Source organism: Oratosquilla oratoria, chromosome 14, assembly GCF_046742065.1.
Source record: "Oratosquilla oratoria isolate Oo_2021 chromosome 14, ASM4674206v1, whole genome shotgun sequence".
Classification (NCBI taxonomy): domain Eukaryota; kingdom Metazoa; phylum Arthropoda; class Malacostraca; order Stomatopoda; family Squillidae; genus Oratosquilla; species Oratosquilla oratoria.
The window spans coordinates 61,439,368-61,459,736 of NC_134790.1; the positions used below are offsets into that span (position 1 = coordinate 61,439,368).

The following is a 20,369-nucleotide window of genomic DNA, read 5'->3' on the forward strand; positions in this document are numbered from 1 at the left end:
TGTGATGCTGGCAGCGAAGAGAAGCATCAAGTTAGAAGTGGAAATGAGAGAAGGATAAGCCAAGACAATGAATACAAGCATTACAAAAGAGGGGGGGGGGGTTGTAAAAAAAGAACCATCATAGTGACATACATCCTTCCAAAAAAACAACAACAAGAGAATGGAATGAAGCAAAATACAAAGTATTAATATGAAACACACTCAAGCAAATGGAATCACTGAAAAAAGTGAAAATATAACTGAAAGTTGACATAATGAAGAGAAGATATACCTACAAGACTGGGTTTTATCTTTTTAAAAACCTGAGGTGACTGAAGCATTGAATATCTGGAGCTTAATTGTTGAGCACAATGTGATCCTTGAATTAATGAAAATGGGAAAGATGGAAATAGGGGAAGAAATATACAGACAAGGAAGATACAACTTTGCAAAAGCTAAGCTAAACTGTAAGAATCCATTTAAAGAAATATCTTCCTGAAAAATTTCATCTATCCCAAAAAAGCTTCTCCCTCACAAGGGAGGTAGCCAAGGTAGGCACCCAGCCTCCACCCATCAAACACCCTTTTGTTTCCTATTCAAAAATATCTTAGCTCTTTGTGGATGAAGGGATCCAATTTCTCCACCACTGTTCATGCTCCCGCACTTTCCTGCTTGCTGCTGCTGCTCAAGACCTAGACCTCCGAGGCGGCAAGGTGGGAACATTAGCGGGGAGTGACACCACTTCTGGCCTTTAGGTGCCAACCAGGACCTCCTGGCATGTGGTACTGGCCACCCTATCCCGTAGCGCTCATGCTCGGGTTGGGCAGGGGTGGGGGGCACCCTCTTGGCCAGGGATACCCACCCCCTATACTGTATATGCAAGATGCCAGAGTTGCATCCCTGCCCCAGGCTCATTACTTGGGTTAGAGGCAGTGCAGCATGACACAGCACTTCCATAGCATTGCCAATGAGCCTAAGCTGGTTTACTCTTATCGCTTCATTACCACAGTGACCCTCCTTCCTTGTCCCCTCATGAATAAGTAGAGATGAGAAATTTCTTTGGACTATATTAATTTTCTATCCATTATCCATTCACACCTATCTTTTGTCCTTTTCCTTCCCTGCCCAACAGACACTCCCCCTTTACTTGAACTTTACCCCATCCATTTACCTCATTATCAGTCTTCCCCTTAACCTCTTTGGTATGATGACACCTATGTAGGTGTCATGAGGTGCAAGTGGATACACAAGGATGCTGGCGTTGGCATCTTGATTATATATATTTTTGTAGTTGTACATGAGTTACCCCTGGACTCTGAACTGGCTTGATCATGTTTTCTGTGTTTATTATTACTCAGAGTAAAAGAGAATGAATAATACATCAGTGACTTTATATTTTATAATGCAAGTAGTGTGATGCATCATATATATGGCAACCAATGCTGTGGATGAGAATTTGACTTGTACTGAAGTGGTTAAGTTCACTCCATCCCAGTACTCTTTAATCACCACCATCTACCACCTTTCTATCCTATTGGCCTTACTTCCTCATTTCTCACTCTATCCTTGTAATCATCATCAAACTTATCAAACCTATTTTATTTTCTTCTTCTCTTAAATTCAAAGTCTCTCCCCATGCAGTGTTGTAGGCACAAACACTCTCACACACAGAAGATGTAGAAATGGCTAAGGTAATGACCAGACATTTTAAGTCTCTATTTACAATTGAAAGCTCACAAATGTGGGATGATGGTCACCAAGAAGGATCCCCTAAAATGAAAGAAATAAGGGACCAAATATGGAAACTCGATGTCAGAAAGTCACATGGGCTAGATGGAATAGTGAACTGGATATTAAAAGAATGCATAGATGAACTTACAGATAAAATTCACAAGATAATTGACTTCTCACTCAAAGAAGGAAAAGTACCACAAGACTGGAAATATGCTAATATATACAAGGGAGGAGATAAAGAAAATCCAACAAATTATACACTGGTATCCCTTTCAAGCACAATTGCAAAAACATGTGAGTTATCAAAAATAAATGGACTAAAGACTTGGAAGAGAACAAAATACTATACCCCAACCAATTTGGATTTAGAAGTGGAAGATCATGTACTACAAACTTAATATGCTTTTACTCAAGATTGGTAGATATAATACAAGAGAGAGATGGCTGGACAGATTGTGCCTTCCTGGACCTACAAAAGGCTTTTGACAAAGTACACACAAAAAACTACTAAGAAAAATTGGAACAATAGGTGGAATACAGGGAACTTCCTGGACCTACAAAAGGCTTTTGACAAAGTACACACAAAAAACTACTAAGAAAAATTGGAACAATAGGTGGAATACAGGGAAAATTATTGGAATGGATGAAAGACTTCTTGAAAGGAAGAAAAATGAGAGTGGTACTTAGAGAAAAGAACTCAAATTGGGTAAACATGTTAAGTGGAGTTCCCCAAGGCTCCGTGTTGGCTCCGATATTGTTTGCTGTTTATATAAACAACATGGATGAAGAAATTGAATGTTATATAAACTTATTTGCAGATGATACAAAACTATTGAAGAGAGTAAGTAAAGAAGATTACAAATCTTTCCAAGAAGACCTGGACAAAGTCTGGAAATGAAGTAAAAAGAATGAAAAGGATTTCAACATTAAGAAATGTAGTATAATGGAATTTGGAAAAAGTAAAAATAGAATATCCAGTCAAAACAAAATTGGAACAAAGGAAGTTACAAAAGTAAACTCAGAAAGAGACCTAGGAGTAATTATCTTAAACGACATGACACCAGACAAACATGTAAACAAAATAGTTGGAGAAACCTATAGGTCTCTCTTTCCTCTTCTTTTTTCTCACTACCAGTACCATATGCACTCAAGAAAACCCACATCTCCCATACCAGTTTTACCTTTGCCCACATTAAGCTTGAAGATACTTCCCTCCACTTCATGTACTTTCCTATTCCATCACTAAACAGCAGAGCCACTCTTTCTTTCCCTTGCCCCCTCATCACTCCAGACACACTCCCCACCACACTCCCAAACTCAAACTTGCCCCTCCCCTTCAACTTGTATTTGTTTAGTGCTAACACATCTAATATCCTTCACACATACAAACCACCAGTCTCTTTCTTTTTACAATTATCTACACCACAAACAAGCAAATCTAATGACCCTCTTATGCCTTGACTTTTTGTAGGAGAAACACTGAGACAGCAGGATCCCTAGTTCCATCACTCCATCACACTTGGTCACCTTTTACACAGTGGCAGAATTCTCCCCCCATCCTGAAACAACAGAGGTATGCAGAGGAGGTAGTCATAAAAAGGACAGTTCCAAATGAACAGTCTAAAGGAGGGACAGGTGTAGTATATAAGTAGTATAATGCCTCTACAAGCAGAAATCTTAACTCTAAGATAAACAAATAATGTGTGGCTCTGGCTCATAGGGGCACTCCAAAACAGTCCCTAAAATATTGGCTCCATGTGACTTTGCAGTCATTACTACATGTCACCATCCAGTCAATACCTCAGTATTCAATGTTATTATTACAGTGAGTCCTCGTTATACGGTACATATGCATTCCTGAAAACCTTACCGCAAATTGAAATTACCGTATACAGACGCTCCTCTACTTACGTTCATTCGTTTTACGTTTTTTCGATTTTACGTTTGAATTGACTGTAAAAAAAAGTGAATTTTTTAGTTTAGCGCGCTCTCCGTAGTTCAAACGATACTTACGCATGACGCTGCCTCCATTGTTTACATGGCACAAACGACAGACTGAACGTGCCTTGCCTCCTCCTCCTCCCCCTCCTCCACCATCTCAATTTATGTTGCTTGAATTTAATTTATTTGAAATTAATGTTATTATTTTACAATGCTATGTTTATAATTAATGATTTAGGGGTGTTTTATAAGATACGGTAATAGAATTTATGGATGTATAGTACAGTAACAACTTACGTTCATTTTCACGTTACGTTCGGCCGTTCGGAGCCTAACTAAAACGTAAGTTGAGGAGCATCTGTACTGAACCCAAGTTTCGACTTATGGCGAACGTACCTTCTCCCTGCTCTTTCCTCTTCAAAGTATCTAATTTTACCTCCAAAACACTAGTGGATACCGTATCTGTGAATTTTTCTTACCATAAATAGGGATAGTAATTACCAAATACCGTAATTGTGAATTTACTGGATAAAAAATTACCGTATAAGGAGGACTCACTGTACCATTACATTCACTGAGTCCCAGACATACTAGAAGGTAGTGATCAGGCTTCTTGTGATAATACCACATACAATTTGAGTCTACAATAAAGAATACAAACTTGAAACAAATTCAAATAATCAGATAGATGAGATACCATTTATATAGAAACCAATCTTTGTTCCTACCAATGTCATCCCACCAGAGGGTTGGAGGAGGAGCATCATCATCCTCATCCTCCTGAGGACCAAACAAATCACAGTTTTTGTGAAGATTATGAGCATCACGGTCCACTGCATCCTCTCCACCTTCATCACTTGAATCTTGTTGTTCTTCCTCATGCAGGGCCTCTGTCTTACTTACATCTGGAGTTGCTGGGGCAGTTCGCAAAGTTGTACAAGCTGGTTCCTCTTCATCACTACTCACAACTACTACCAAAGCAATAAACATGCTAAAAGTTTAATAAAAGTAAAGGCACTAATTTTCATGCACTTATTACACTCCATTCTGATTAGCAGGAAATAAAGCAGATAAAATAGGTGCTAAAAATCTGCAAATACATGAATACAGTAGCCAACAAGGAAATACCCAACACATTTAACCCATGCTCGCAATTAATCATATAGGATACTAAACACAGCTTCTCTATTTCATTGATTGTGTGTGTACATAACTCAGTATTGTGACCTTTCATATTGTGCTTAATTACCTATTTCTGAAATCAATAATGTCTTAGGTCATTTAGAATTCATTGGCAACATTAGACATACAATATAGGCTTGTGTCCTAAAATTTACTATTTTGTTTTGTCATCAGTTTCCATCCAGTTTACATAATAAGTTAAATAAGCTTGCTATAGCATAATCTCATATAACATATTATGTTTTAGTGCTGAATATACTTTCAATAAACTCCATTGTTTAGAACCATCTATAATTCTTACAACTGTCACAAGTCACAATATGCAATCAATAGAGTTGTACTGAAATTTCCTTGTAATAAATACTTGTGTTGTTTCCCTCATTATCATTCATTAGTCATCTTTCAAATATATTGTTGTCTAGGAATGGCTAGTGTGGAGTAGTGTATGAAGAGATGTTCAGTGTCCTCTGTCAGGTGGTTGTATCTAGGGCTGTTTGATTCTGTGGCCAGGCCTCCTCTGCGCTGATGCTAAGTGCTGGATGGTGACCTGAATGCAAATATATGTATGGTTTTTGCTTCACATGAAAGGCTTTGGAGTAAATATCTGAGGGAATATGTTGAAGTGAGTTTGGTGATCTGTTTTGAAGAGCTTATTTTGTGATTTGACTGTGAGTGTATTTTTGTGTCAATGTACAGGTGACTGTTGTATATGCTTGAATGGTAGTTACTTTTTGTTTTCTCTCTTACAAACACTATTTTTCTGCATGGGATGGGGAGGGGGGGGGGGTCGCCGATTTAATGAAGTGCCCTTGCTGTGGATGTGCTGTGCCTTGCAACACTGCCTCTGACCCAGGGCAGTGGACAGGGTGCAGGGATGACCTGTCATCCAGGAGGTGCTAAGATGAGAGGGAGGGTGGAGGGGATTGGAGTGTATTTAGGGATGGAATGGGTGGGAATGATTTTATGCCTTTTTCTTTTTGGCTACCTCCCTTGTAAGGGGGAAAAAGCCTTGGTATATGTATGTACAAACACTATAGAATGGAGCAAAGTGAATGGAATGGTTGTGAATGGAATATGAACTGAGGCAGCCCAAAGATGTTTCTCCTCACTTCTCTATTTTTGACTGATGATGAGGAGGGAGGGTTGTCATGTACAGGGTGTTCGGGATCACTTTTTTCTGAAAGAAAAATGTCATATCTTGGCCAAAATTTCATGTATTCTCAAAATTCAAAGTGTACCTCTTACAGGATCTTTTGCCAAATACAATTCACTCTAGGAAGCCGCCCTGAGCCTCCACCATGGCCTCCAGGCAGGACCTGAACCTGCAGCATGCAGTCTTCAGTGTCCTTTGAGAGATGCCTGAACACCACTTTGATCCTGGCAATTAGCTCGTTCTTGGTGTTGCAGGCGGTACGATTGGTGTCTTTTTCAATTGTGCCCCACACATAATAGTTCATGAGGTTGCATTCAGGCGAGTTGGGGGGGCCAGATGTTGGGATTGGTGAAGTTGTAGAAGTTCTCAGACAGCCACTTCTGGGTTTTCCTGGAGGTGTGACAAGGAGCTGAGTCCTGCTGCCACACATATGGTCTTCCTGCAATCACCCTCTCCACCCAGTGCTTGACAACAGTGGACAGCAACTCAATATACCCATCTGAAGTGAATCTGAGTTCCTTTTCAAAGATGTGGGGTGGCATGATGTGGCCTTCGCTGGAAACACACCCAAAGACCATCTTTGCAGATGAAGTGAAACTACTCAAGAGAGTAAGTACAGAAGAAGACTGCAAATCTTTTCAAAACCTAGACAAAGACTGGAAATGGAGTCAGAAGTGTGAATTGAACTTCAACATTAACAAATATAGTATAATGGAATTTGGAAAAAGCAAAAATAAAATATGTCAATATAAAATTGGTACAAAGGAAGTAAAAAAAGTAAACTCAGAAAGGGACCTAGGAGTAACTATCTAAAATAACATGACACCAGACAAACAGATCAACAAATTAGTCGGAGAAACTTTGAACTTATCAAGATCAATGAAAGTAGCCTTTGACTACATGGATGTAGAAATAGTAAAGAAAATACTAGTTACACTGACAAGACCAAAATTAGAATATGCTGTGACATAATGGACACGTGAGAAAAAAAGAAGAAAAAACAAAAATAATAATAAATAAATAAACTAGAAAGAATTCAAAAAGCAACAACAAAGATGGCGCCATCACTCTGCAATATGGCATACGAACAAAGATTGGATCAACTAAATCTACCAACCCTGGAATAAAGAAGAGAAAGAGGCGATTTGCTAACCATCTACAAAATTATGAAAGGGAGGGAAATTCTTGATAGAGATGACTTACTAAGGTGGGACAGAAGAAAACAAGAGGACATGAGAAGAAACTTATGAAGGGCAGTTACAAAAGAGATCTGAAAAAGATTAGCTTCCCACACAGAGTGATAGATATCTGGAACAAACTGAATGAGGAAACAGGGAGTGCTAAAACTATACACGACTTTAAGAAAAAACTGGATGCGGGAAAAAAAATAAAAAAAAAAAAAAAAAAAAAAAAAGCACGGGACTTTGTGCAGACTGTAGGCTAGCCACCTGTTGTTCTGTGCATTGTGCAACTGATCCTGGCAGAAGTTTTTCTTGTCTGAGAAGAACCAGAGTATTCCCAGCTCAACTGGCTGTTTGACCTTGTTGAGGAGTTTCTTGGCTTTTGTAAAGTGGTTCTTTTGAGCCTTGGCAGTGAGTAGTTGGCCCTTATACCTCTAGTATAAGGAGTAGTGAAGATCTTTGTTCAGCGCTTTCTTCGTAATTACCACTCTGATGCCCATCTCTCTCACTAAGGTCCGCATTGCCTTGCCTGGATCTTGCTGCACTTTTATTTGCAGCTTCATGATGAATTTCGTTATGCAGACTGAGTTAGAATGCCTGCTATGATCCTTCCTGCTAGCGACTGCTTCCACATCTCCATCTCATTTCTCCAGCTCACATCTCACAGCCTTCACGGTATTCAAGGAGCACTGAGCTGCAGCTAAGATTTCTGAATTTTTGAATCCGGTGCAAATCATCATGATGCTGGTCACTCTCTTCCAATATTCTGGTGCTTTCCAGTCGTCCATGCTCTCTAGCTGTCACACCCACCAATAGTACATAGAATCAGCTATCCATTGCACTTTACTGCAATTAAATCCTTCAAATATTTCTGAGATAACAGCATACATACATATACCAAGGCTTTTTCCCCCTTACAAGGGAGGTAGCCAAAAAGGAAAAGGCATAAAATCATTCCCACCCATTCCATCCCTATCACACTCCACACCCCTCCACCCTCCCTCATATCTTAGCACCTCCCGGATGATGGGTCATCCCTGCACCTTGTCCACTGCCCTGGGTCAGAAGCAGTGTTGCAAGACACAGCACATCCATAGCAAGGCTGCTTCATTAAATCGGCAACCCACCCTCTCCGTTCCCCCATGCATAAAAGGAGAAGACGGGGAGAAATCCCTTCGGGCTGCGTCAAATTTTGCTCACACATACTACCTCACCCCCCATCCCCCTGCCCATTCCACCTCATGCATCATAACATTTTCCATATACAACCATTCTCCATTCACCCCTGTCTTCTGTCCTCTCCCGTCCTTCCTCAACAGACATTCCCCTCTTCCCTAAAGCCCCCTTCACCCCATCCATCTCATCCTAGGACGTCCCCTCATGTTCACTCCCTCCACATCTGCCTTCCATACCTCTTTTACTAGTCTTTCTTCACTCATTCTTTCCATGTGTCCAAACCATCCTAATACTCTTTCATCAACCCTATCTCCCAGCTCCCTTTCCACACCCGTTCTCTTCCTCACCTCCTCATTTCTCACTCTATCTAGCCTAGTAACCCCCATCATACTTCTCAGACACCTCATCTCAAACACATTTAAACTCCTTCTCTCTTCTTCTCTCATGTTCCATGTTTCTGCCCCATACAGTACTGTTGGCACAATCACTCCTTCATACAGTCTCCTCTTAGCATCCATTCCCAAATGTCTATTCCTCATTACACTCTTCAATCCACCAAGGCATTTACTCGCTTCTCTCAATCTACATTCTACCTCCACCTTCACTCCACCTTTTCCTGCCACATTTGCACCCAAGTATCTAAAACTATCAACTTCCTCCAGTCGCTCTCCCTTAATGCTCACTTCCAGTCTACTGCCACTCTCACCCCTTGTACATCTCATCACCTTACTTTTACCTACATTTATCTTTAGCTTTCTTCTATCACATACTCTCCCAAACTCTGTCACCAACTTCCTCAGTCCCTCCTCTGATCCTGCCACTAGCGCAGTGTCGTCCGCAAACAACAGCTGGCTCACCTCCCACTTTTCTCCATTTTCTTTAACCACTTCCATACGGTGACGCCTACGTAGGCTGCATGAGGAGCAAATGGGTACTTGACGATGCCGACGTCGGCATCTTGATTATATTTATTGTAGTTGTACCTACGTAACTTCCATTCTCTCTAAACTGGCTTCATCATATTTTCTATGGTTATCAAAATACATGGGTGGAAGAGAACGAACGATTGAGCACCGACTTTATTTTCTATAATGCGATTATTATGATGCAACATCGCACGCTGGGCAGCTAATGCTTCCAGACGTGCGATGTGCCCCGGAGTGAAGAGGCTAACCATCTCCAATCCCTGACCCACTACCCTTGCATTCACCTCTCGCACCACCCCATCCATGTATAAGTTGAACAGCCAGGGCGACATAACGCATCCTTGATGCAGTCCCACCTTTACCTCGAACCACTCACTCTCTCCATTTCTAATTCTGACACAAGCTCTACTACACTCATAAAAACTCTTGACAGCTCCTAGCTTTCCTCCTATCCCATATATCTGCATAACCTCCCACAGTGCCTTTCTGTCTACCCTATCATAAGCCTTTTCCAGATCCATAAAAGCCCAAAAAACATCCTTCCCCTTTCCTATAGCTTTCTCACATATTTGTCTTACCACAAAGATCTGATCTACACAACCTCTACCCATCCTAAATCCACACTGTTCCTCACCAATTACTCCCTCTGTTCCTCTCCTGAGATACCAGGAAAAAAAAAAAAAAAAAAAAAAAAAAAAAAAAAAAATTATCCTGAACACCCTGTAAATGGTAGGTCCTTAAGTGATATGCTATGTCTTGCTGTATTACTTCTGACCTGGGCAGTAGACAGGATAGAGGAGTGACACTTCATCTACAAAGAGCTAAGAAAAAAGGGAAATGGGTGATGGGTGGGAGTGGGGTGGGTAAGCATAGGTGCTTGCCTTGGTTGGCTACCTCAATTACAAGTGGGAAGAAACCTATTGGTGTATATATAGAGAATGGAACACTTAGTGTAATAGCAGGATACCCCATTGGATACCTTCATCTATTTATCAATCTATATACCAAAAGCTTTTTCCTCCTTATATGGGAGGTAGCCAAGTCAAAGGGCACATACCCTCTCCCACCCATTTCACTCCCATTCACCAACCTTTCCTTCCCTTTTACATCTCATCACCTTACCTTTACCTATATATATCTTCAACTTCCTTCTTTCGCACACCTTCCCAAATCTGTCACTAACTTCCTTAATCTCTCCTTTGATCCTGCTACAAGTGCAGTGTTGTCGGCAAACAACAACTGGCTTATCTCCATTTTCAACCATCTCCAACCCCTGGCCCATTATCCTTCCACTTACCTCTTGCACCACACCACCCATGTATAAATTGAAGAGCCAAGACAACATAACACATCCCTGGCAAAGTCCCACCTTTACTTCAAACCACTCACTCTCTCCATTTCTAATTCTAACACAGGCTCTACAACTCCTGTATTTACCTAGTTGTATTTTACGGGACAAGAGCTATGCTCGTAGTGATCTGTCTTCGTATCTCTCTGCATCCAGTTTATTCTTAAAATCGTGTATAGTTTTGTCACACACTGTTTCTCTGTTTAGTTTGTTCCAGACATCAATCACTCTATGTGGAAAGCTATTCCTTTTCAGGTCTCTTCTATAGCTGTCCTCCTTTAGTTTCTTTTCATGTCCTCTTGTTTCTCTTCTGTCCCACTTTAATAAGTCGTCTCTATCGTGAATTTCCATCCCTTTCATAATTCTGTAAATGGTCAATAAATCATCTTTCTCTTCTCTGTTCCAGTGTTGACAGATGTAATTTCTCCAATCATTGTTCGTATGTCAGATTTGACAGTGTAGGTGCCATTTTTGTCGCTGCTCTTTGGATTCTTTCTAATTTTCTTATGTTCTTCTTTGTGCTGGGTACCCACAGTATTGCAGCATATTCTAGTTTAGGTCTTATCAGTGTAACCACTATTTTTCTAACCATCTCCTCATCTATGTAGTCAAAGGCCACTTTCATTGATCTTAACAAGCTAAAAGTCTCCCCAAATAATTTATTTACATGTTTATCAGGTGTCGAGTCACTCGAGATGATTACTCCCAGGTCCCTTTCTGAATAGACTTTTTTGACTTCTTTGTTTCCAATTCTATGTTGACTTGATACTCTATTTTTGCTTTATTCCAAATTCCATTATGCTACATTTCTTAATGTAAAAACTCTTGACTACTACTAAAATCTTTCCTCCCATCCCACACATTCCTCCCACAGTGCCTTTCTGTCCACCCTGTCACAAGCCCCCTCCAAATCCACGAAGGCCCAAAAAAACATCCTTATCTTTTCCTAAGGCTTTCTCACATATCTGTCTCACCACAAATATCTGATCCATGCAACCCCTACCTGTTCTAAACCCAAACTATTCCTTACCATTTACTCCTTCTGTTCCTCTCCTAATCCTCTCAATCAAAACCCTATAAGCCTTCCCAACTACACTCAACAAAATTATCCCTCTGAAACTACCACATTCACACCTGTCGCCCTTTCCCTTGTAAAGTGGAACTATACAGGCACTCCTCCAGCACCCTACCCCCTCTGTTAGGCAAACATTATACCACCTCACCAGCCAGTACACCATCACTGTACCTCCCTTTTTTAGATGCTCTGCATGACACCCATCCAACCCAGGTGCCTTACCTGCTCTTATCATTTTAAAAACAGCTTTCACCTCATCTACAACTACATAATATATATAATCTGGACACTGTTGGCAAGCACCCTTGTTATGACATCAATGTTGGTGTCATCATATGCTAAGAGTTAAATGTGGCTGGAAAGGCTTATGGGAAAGTTTTGAGAGGAATAGGGGAGGAACAGAGGGAGTAATTGGTAAGGAGCAGAGAGTAGCAGGATAGGAATTGAGAGAGTAATTGGTGGGGAGCAATGTGGGTTTAGGATAAGTAGAGGATGCAGGGATAAATTTTTTGTGATAAAGCAGATTAATGAGGTTTTGGCAAAAGGTAAGAATATTTTTTGGGCCTTTCTGGATTTGGAAGAGGCTTATGACAGGGCAGACAGAAAGATATTGTGGGAGGTATTGCAGATATAAGGGACTGGGGGAAAGCTGTATAGGGCAGTCAAAAGCTTTTATGAGAGTAGTAGAGCCTGTGTTAAGATTGGAAGTGGAAAGAGCAAATGGTCTGAGGTAAAGGTGGGGCTGTCATGGCTGTGTTATATTGTCATGGCTGTTCAATGTGTACATGGATGGGGTAGTATGGGAGGTAAATGTGAGGGTAATGGGCATGTGATTGGAAACGGTTGGAAACAGTGGATATAATTGGAAAGTGATCCAGTTGTGACACTATGCTTGTGGCAGGATAAGAAGGGATTAAGACAGTGACAGACTTTTGGAAGGTATGAGATAGGAAAAAGTTGAAAGTAAATGTGGGTAAAAGGTGATGAGATGTACAAGGGGAAAGGATGGCAGAGTTGGAAGTAAACCTTAAAAGAGAGACGGTGGAGGAAGTGGATAGTTTTAAGTATTTGGGGTTGCATGTTGCAGGAAATGGAGTGGGGTGAAGGTAAACTGTAGATTGAGAGAAGCAAGTAAATGCTTTGGGGGATTAAAAAGTGTCATGAGTGATAGGTATCTGGAATGGATGCAAAGAAAAGATTATATGAAGGGGTCATTGTGCTGACTATACTGTATGGGGCGGAGACTTGGAATTTAAGAGAGGCAGAAAGTAAGTTTTAATGTATTTACCTAGTTGTATCTTATGGGAAGTGTCTGAGAAGTATGGTATGGGTTACAAGGTTGGGTAGAGTGAGAAATGAGGAGATGAAGGGGAGTGCGGGTGTGGAAAAGGAGCTAGCAGAGAGGGCTGATGAAAGATTATTGAGATGCTTTGGAAAAAAAGAATGTGTGAAGAAAGATTAGCAAATGAGGTGTGGCTGGCAGAGGTGGATGGAGTGAACTTTATGGGATGACTGAAGATGAGATGGATGGATGGGGTGAAAGGGGCTTTGAGCAAGAGTGGAATACCTGTTGAGCAGGAAAGGCAGATGGCAGGGGATAGGGGTGAGTGGAGGGATGGTTGTGTATGGATGATATTTTGATGCATCCTGAAAGAATGTCTCCTAGTCTTCTCTATTTTCTGCATAAGCAGAGGGTGTGTGTGAGTGCTATGTAAGTGAAGCAGCCCTGCTGTGGAGGTACTTTGTCTTCCTGCATTGCTTCTCACTTGGGCAGTGAGCAGGAAATTGGGATGACCACGAGAAGTCAAGATAAGTGGGAAACAAGGATGGTGGATGGGAGTAGAAACGGTGTAAGTGGGGGCATGCCTTGACTTGGCCATGTTCCATATATGGGGGATTGAGGCCCTTGGTATATAGATATATAGATACATACAAGAATGGATAGAGTAAGAAATATAGAGGCGAGTTTCAGAGCAAAGTTAGAGATGTCAGATATGATAGATCAAAAGGTGCTGAAGTGGTTTGGGCATATGGAAAGCATGAACAAGGAAGGAAGACCAAGAATGGGGTAGATGGATGGAGTAAACAGGTACTTATATGTATGAGGAGCTTTTTTAACCAGAGAAGAGTGCTAAAGATAGGAATGAATGGAGAAAGATGGTAAATAGAGGAAAAGATGACATGTCCAGAAGGTATTTTCTTCTTGTTTGCCTTAGAATACTTTTGAGTCAATGAGGAGGAAGGTGGCCCTGCTCAGGAAGTGGTATATCTCACTGTACTGCCTTTGATCCAAGCAGTGTGGCTGGGGGCAGGGACAGCCTCCATCAAGTACTGAGATAGGAAGGTCATTAAATGGGTTTTAATGTGTATGTAGTGGGAGTGTACTTTGGTTTGGCTACTCCCTTATAAGGGGGATAGAGCCTTCAGTATACCTGTATGCACATATGTATGTAGAGTTAATTTACAATGTGTTAAATAGCTATTCAGTTGCACTACAGATATTAACTGCAAAATCTGTCCAAGCAGTTTAAAGCGCCAGTACAAGCTCCTGCAATTGTGACATGCTTACTCTACAGTGCACCATGAGCAATACTTACATGATACATAGCGAGCAGTAACCTTCCTGTGATTCTAAATAAAGCCATTTGATGGCAAAATTTCTCAATGGAAAATCAGATTCCATTTCCACTGAAGTGATAACTTCATGAGGACAAGTATATCACACAATGTATAATCATACACTTACTCAAGTCATGGTGAGCTTGGGTGTCTCCTAGGTTGTTACGCTGTGTAGAGAACTCATCATGACAGGTAAGACAAACACGGAGAGGTTTGCTGGACTGATGGGGAAGCAATACCCTTTTGCTTGAGCATGGACCACACACAACCTTGCCACACTTTCGACAATGATGCTGTGGAAAAGAATTTTAATGTAATCATAAATAATGAAACATATGCTCAATAAATAATAATAATGACAGCTATTTCAAGAAGTACCGATTGGAAAACCACAGCCAACAGTAGTAAGTAATAGTCCTCTGGGCCTCCCACATATCTGTCTACAAAGAAATGTTGGAGTATTGTTTGTGCTGTATTAGTGTGGATCTGGTTATATAACTGGCTGGTAGGAGGAAAAAAGAAATGTATATATATCTGTGTGTGATATACAAACATATAGTTTGTGTGGACCATTTTGCAAACTTTTTGAGTATGCATAATGGTCCGTGCTTTTAGAACTCGTGTGATATCTCGTTCACAAAAACCAAGTACGAGAAAATGACCAACTGGCAACTTCAACCATCCACCCATGCAATAGCCATGTGAGACAAAGCCAGTCAGTGTGTGACTGTCCTTCAGTGGAAGTTTTTTTTTTTTTTTTTTCCACCGAGTTTCTTAATTTTTCCTCACTGTGTTCACTGACTTTTGGGGTGTGCCCTGCCTTTTGCATGATGCCTGGAAATCACACAGTGCGTGATAACATTGTGAAAGTGATTGGACTACACAAAGTGGGAAAGAATAATTGGGAAATAGCCAAGGCAACAGGTGTGTTTGTGTGTAATGTGTACCGACTCCTAACAAAATGGCACATGGGTGGAGGTTTGATACCATGCCCAGAGCAAGGCCCTGAAGATTTCCCTGAAGGTGTTAATAAGCCATATCTCTGGTTCTATTTTACATATTATTTTGATTGTTGTGGCATTGTGAAGGGAAAAAGTCATACTTTAATTTGCTAAGAAAAAAATAAAGGAAACTGTAACTTAAAATTTTTGTTTCATTTATCCTAACAGATTTTCACAGCATTTTTCACTTTTCAAAATAAAAAATAATAAAAATAAAAATAAAATATAACCTTACCAAGTTGTTAACAAGATTCTAATCTTTCATTTCCTGCATAGGCGGTTGATTGGACACCTTCATGTTCAGATATTTCATCTTCACTATACAATATAAAAATATTCACTACACGTATATATACATACATATGCAAAGTAGACCACTTGGAAAAAGAAACTAACGAAGCAGAGCGCTTTTGTATATTACATCTTCAGTGCAACAAGTACATAGTGATAGGAATACATAGACAATATATACATACATACATACATATACCAAGGCTTTTTCCCCCTTCCAAGGGAGGTAGCCAAAAAGGGAAAGGCATAAAAACACTCCCACCCATTTCATCCCTAAATACACTCCACACCCCTCCCACCCTTCCTCTCATCTGAGCACCTCCTGGATGACGGGTCATCCCTGCACCCTGCCCACCGCCCTGGGTCAGAAGCAGTGTCGCAAGACACAGTACATCCACAGCAAGGCCGCTTCATTTAAGCGTACCGACCAATTACGCTTATTCAAATCTGTCCTGGTTCCTTTGTATCATGTATATATTGTCTATGTATTCCTATCACTATGTACTTGTTGCACTGAAGATGTAATATACGAAAGCACTCTGCTTCGTTAGTTTCTTTTTCCAAGTGGTCTACTTTGCATAAGTGAACACACGTACCCGTGTTCTTATTAGCATACATACATATGCGTGTGTGGATATGTGTATATATGTGCGTGTGTGCATATGTGGATATACTCGTATTGATACAGGTCTTTAAGATTCTAAAGGGAATAGACAACAGTAAGAGTGACAAATTTTTCACACTGAATGAGAATCCGACAAGAAATTATGGTCTGAAACTGTCAGGAAATATATTCAATTTGGAAGTGGGTAGAAACAACTTCGCCAAACGTGTAGTTAGTGAATGGAATAAACTTCCTGCAGAGGTAGCAATGTAGTTCAGTTCGAAGCTTTAAGATTCGTTTAGATAAATCCCTAAAGAAGATGCTGTAATGCCTGCAATTTATTTTATGTTATTTGTTTGTTTGTTATTATTTGTCTGTCTATTGTTATTTGCTTCATTTTCATTTATCATTAGTTATCTGTCATTTTATTATTATTTACTATTTACCTGTTTGTTTATTATCTAACTATACACATGCATTTATTTTATTTATTATTATTTACATCATTTTAATTTTTATTTAGTAATTTAGTTATCATTATTATATTTTTTTCGCATCCGACCTAGTTATGGACCAAAAGGTCTCGTGTCGACATGCTCCTCCTTTGTAATCCTTTGTAACATATACATGTGACAAACAGTTTAGTGGGGAATTATACTTTATTGGAAAGGGTAATTATACATAAGTTCACCAGTGAAGTTGAACAACTTTTATGACACATTCACATATAAGAACTCCCAGGTTCCCTTAAGGCTTATAAAAGATCAGTTGGACCTTAACTCTTCTACAACTGCAAAGGAATTGAAGGAAAGGAAGCCTATGCTTCTCAGTGACATCTCATCTCCATCAGGACAACTCAGGAAAATATTCAAAAGCAGTTAAATTACTCAAAAGAACAAACAGGATGCAGAGAGATACAAAAATGGGTCACTATGAGCATAGCTTTCGTCCTGTAAAATACAACTAGGTAAATACATATGAAGGTCCTTGTCACTGTGAAACAAAGGCGCTGCTGTGTCCAATTTGCCAAGGATCATACAAACTGGGACCTTGTTCAGTGGTGAAAGGTCCTTTGGACCAACGAAGCAAGCTTTTGTATAAATGAGAGCAAGGGAATGAAGGTGTGGAAGTCTCCTACAGCATTAATGTGACCCACACTTGATGGTGATGAGTATTAACCCCTACAGTATCAGCAGCATATGTCGTATGCTGCAATTATTTTATGGATTGAGCATCAGCGGCATATGTCGTATGCTGCAATATAAAAAAAATTGCCAACAAAAGGCATTACGTTGAGGGTCAAATCTGTGGTAATGACCAAGTAGCCCTCCATTGGCTATAAAAGGCACACAATTTTTTTTATTTATTGACAAAACTGGCATACCTGGCAGCAGTTTTTCAGGGGTACCTTGGGATATAAAATTGGCCTTTAGGACATAATTTAGGCAATTCTGGTGTACAAAACAAAGTATGAGGAGGTGAAGTTGTACTTCGACAGTTAGGCAGGTGCTATTTAGTATGTATTCAGACGTTTAGTATGTATTTAGTATTTAGTATGTATTCAGACTGGCAATTTTGCACTGCCAACTTTCGTAATAAATGTGTAATGCAAAATGTAACCGGGCAATAATGGTGTGATGGATGCTTACTAAAACATTTACCAAAACAATAAGAAAACACCACAATCACCTCTCCTCCATGAAATTATAAAAAAAAAAAATTATACTGACAAATCAATTTACCACAAAGTGATAAATATTTGCCAAAAAATCCACAAAAACTATTCATAAATATGTTTTCTGTAAGCGTCAGACTATTATGGGCAACTGTACATTGACTTGAAACATCATAAATGTCAAATTCCTTCTCTCTCTGAAATTCTAATGAAGCTTTCCCGAAAAATCTGATGGATGTTCTTGTTCAACCCGTGTGAAGCGAAAGAGAATCTATGGGTTTTCTACCAAACTTTTGCATGCACATCTCGATAAAATCGTTGGAATATGTATCTTTTCAAGATATAGTAGAGCAACCAGTCAAGGATAATGCTAAGGAAACAGTAATCAAAGTAATTAGGGAGAAAGGAAATTTGGTCAGGGACTCGGTGGAAGAAAAAAAAAAAGCATTGTAATCTATGGTATTAAAGAGAAACATGATGTTCCTAGATATCCGAGTGAAAAAGAGAAAGAGATCGCTAAAGAAATTCTGAAAGAGATTAAAGAGGAGGGACAGAATATAGAGACATTGAGGAAACATAGAATAGGAAAATACTCAAAAGAAAAACAATATGGGCAACGAAATGTAAAACTTAGGTCTCAAATGATAGCAAAGGAAGTACTATCTAGAACAACAAAACTAGCAGTGAACATTACAAAAATGTATGGATAAAAAAATGAGCAATGAAATAAAATAGAAAGAAAAGGACCTTGGAAATGAAGCAAATGAAATAAATGAAAAGAGAACTGTGACCGAAAAGATTTTTCTTTTTTTCTTTTTGAGAGTGGTGAACCTGAGGCTAAGAAAATGGTATATCAAGAAAAAGGATACAAAGTAGACAGAAAAGGACGAGAAAGGAAAAAATCAAAGATAGCTTATACCAACATAGATGGAATGATTTCAGGACTGAATGAATTAAGGGAGCGTCGCCTGCAATATTTAGAAAAATTCTGGTACATGAGTGAATTTTAGGGAAACATTTCAGGAGAATCTCTATGATGGTGGCAACATTCATACAAAGTTATACAGCTGTATTTTGTTTCCATTTTTTTTTTACACAGAATAAAATAGATAAAATATTGGCAACCTCTGGCAACCCCATTGCATAAAAAACATTCTGTATGTTGAAACAGCGTCAACATTTCTATAGCTATTTCATTTTTTGCTACAGATTTGTGTTTATGGAGATATTTGCCAATTCCTCCCACCAGCATACCCCACAAAGACAGGGCATCAGTACTCTTCAAAAGGTCAAAGTAAGGTCACGTCACTCCTGGTGCTCTCACCATACGCCACAATTTTGATTTCCCGGCCTGTATTGTTGCTGTGATCATGGCAAAATTAACAAGAAAGAGGAGAGTGAAGCGGCAGAATATAGAGAGGGCTTGTGAGTCCCTGATAAAGAAACAAGAAGGAAAAACAAAGAAAGAGGAGGAAAGGATCATGGCTATACTCAGCACTCTGCAAGCCTCTGCTAGCCATGCCCACCTTACACCTCCTCCACCCATGCCACACCACTCATCCTCAACATCATTTGTGCCCCAAGACATTTGACAGCTATTGTTTTTATCAGAAAGCAATAGCAAACAATGAACCAATACCATCCCACAAAACCATGAAAGTTAGTTTTGTACTGCCAAGGGAACTTCATCAGAAGGTTTGGAGCGAATACAGGAGACTAACATCTGACAGGATTATATCTGCATATCTGCTGGGAAAAACATAAAACCTGAATGAACATTTACACTCAAGAATCTGGCGTTATTGTTCCAAGTATTAGAATGCCAACAAGAACATTCTTGAGTTTAATGCCCAAGCGATCCTGGACTACAATGTCGGCTATGAAGAAGTAATTAGAGCTCCAACAGAGCTCACTTTATCTTCATTAAATATTCACTATGCCTTATATATTCATGGGAGGAACACAACTCTGAAGAATTACACACTAATGTAAGGGGTATCTATAAGTATATTCATTAAACACATATTTGAAAGAAAAATCACCTACTCTATAAAGTGATGCAACACTCCCTTAAATGACTATCTGGCATTAGAAAAACCAGACATAATGGGAATTGTACATCCATATACCAAAGACTTTCCCCCCTTATAAGGGAGGTAGCCAAAAACAAAGGCATAAAAATAACTCCCACCCATTCCATCCCTATCACACTCCACTGCCCTCCACCCTCCCTCCCTCTTGGCACCTCCTGGATGAAGGGTCATCTCTGCATCTTGTCCACTGCCCTGGGTCAGAAGCAGTGTTGCAAGACACAGCACATCCACAGTAAGGCCGTTTCATTAAATTGGTGATCCCCCCTCTCCGTCCCCTCATGCAGAAAAGGAGAAGACGGGGAGAAATCCCTTTGGGCTGCATCAAATTTTTCTCGCACATACTCCCTCACCCCCCATCCCCCACCCAATCCACCTCATGGATCACATCATC

At 39.9% G+C, this 20,369-nt stretch overlaps 1 protein-coding gene across 11 annotated transcripts in view; it reads right to left on the minus strand.

The window, feature by feature from the left end:
* Window positions 1-20,369, minus strand: part of LOC143032886 (pleckstrin homology domain-containing family F member 2-like) — a 215,611-nt gene that overhangs the window by 47,805 nt on the left and 147,437 nt on the right. For 10 of the 11 annotated variants that reach the window (XM_076198099.1, XM_076198096.1, XM_076198101.1 and 7 more), the window contains 2 exons: window positions 14,442-14,607; window positions 4,383-4,625 (listed from right to left, as the gene is read on the minus strand). In XM_076198099.1, coding sequence (XP_076054214.1) covers window positions 4,383-4,625; window positions 14,442-14,607 — 409 coding nt within the window. The remainder of the gene's footprint in view (window positions 1-4,382; window positions 4,626-14,441; window positions 14,608-20,369) is intronic. The other variant, XM_076198097.1, reaches the window with a different exon arrangement.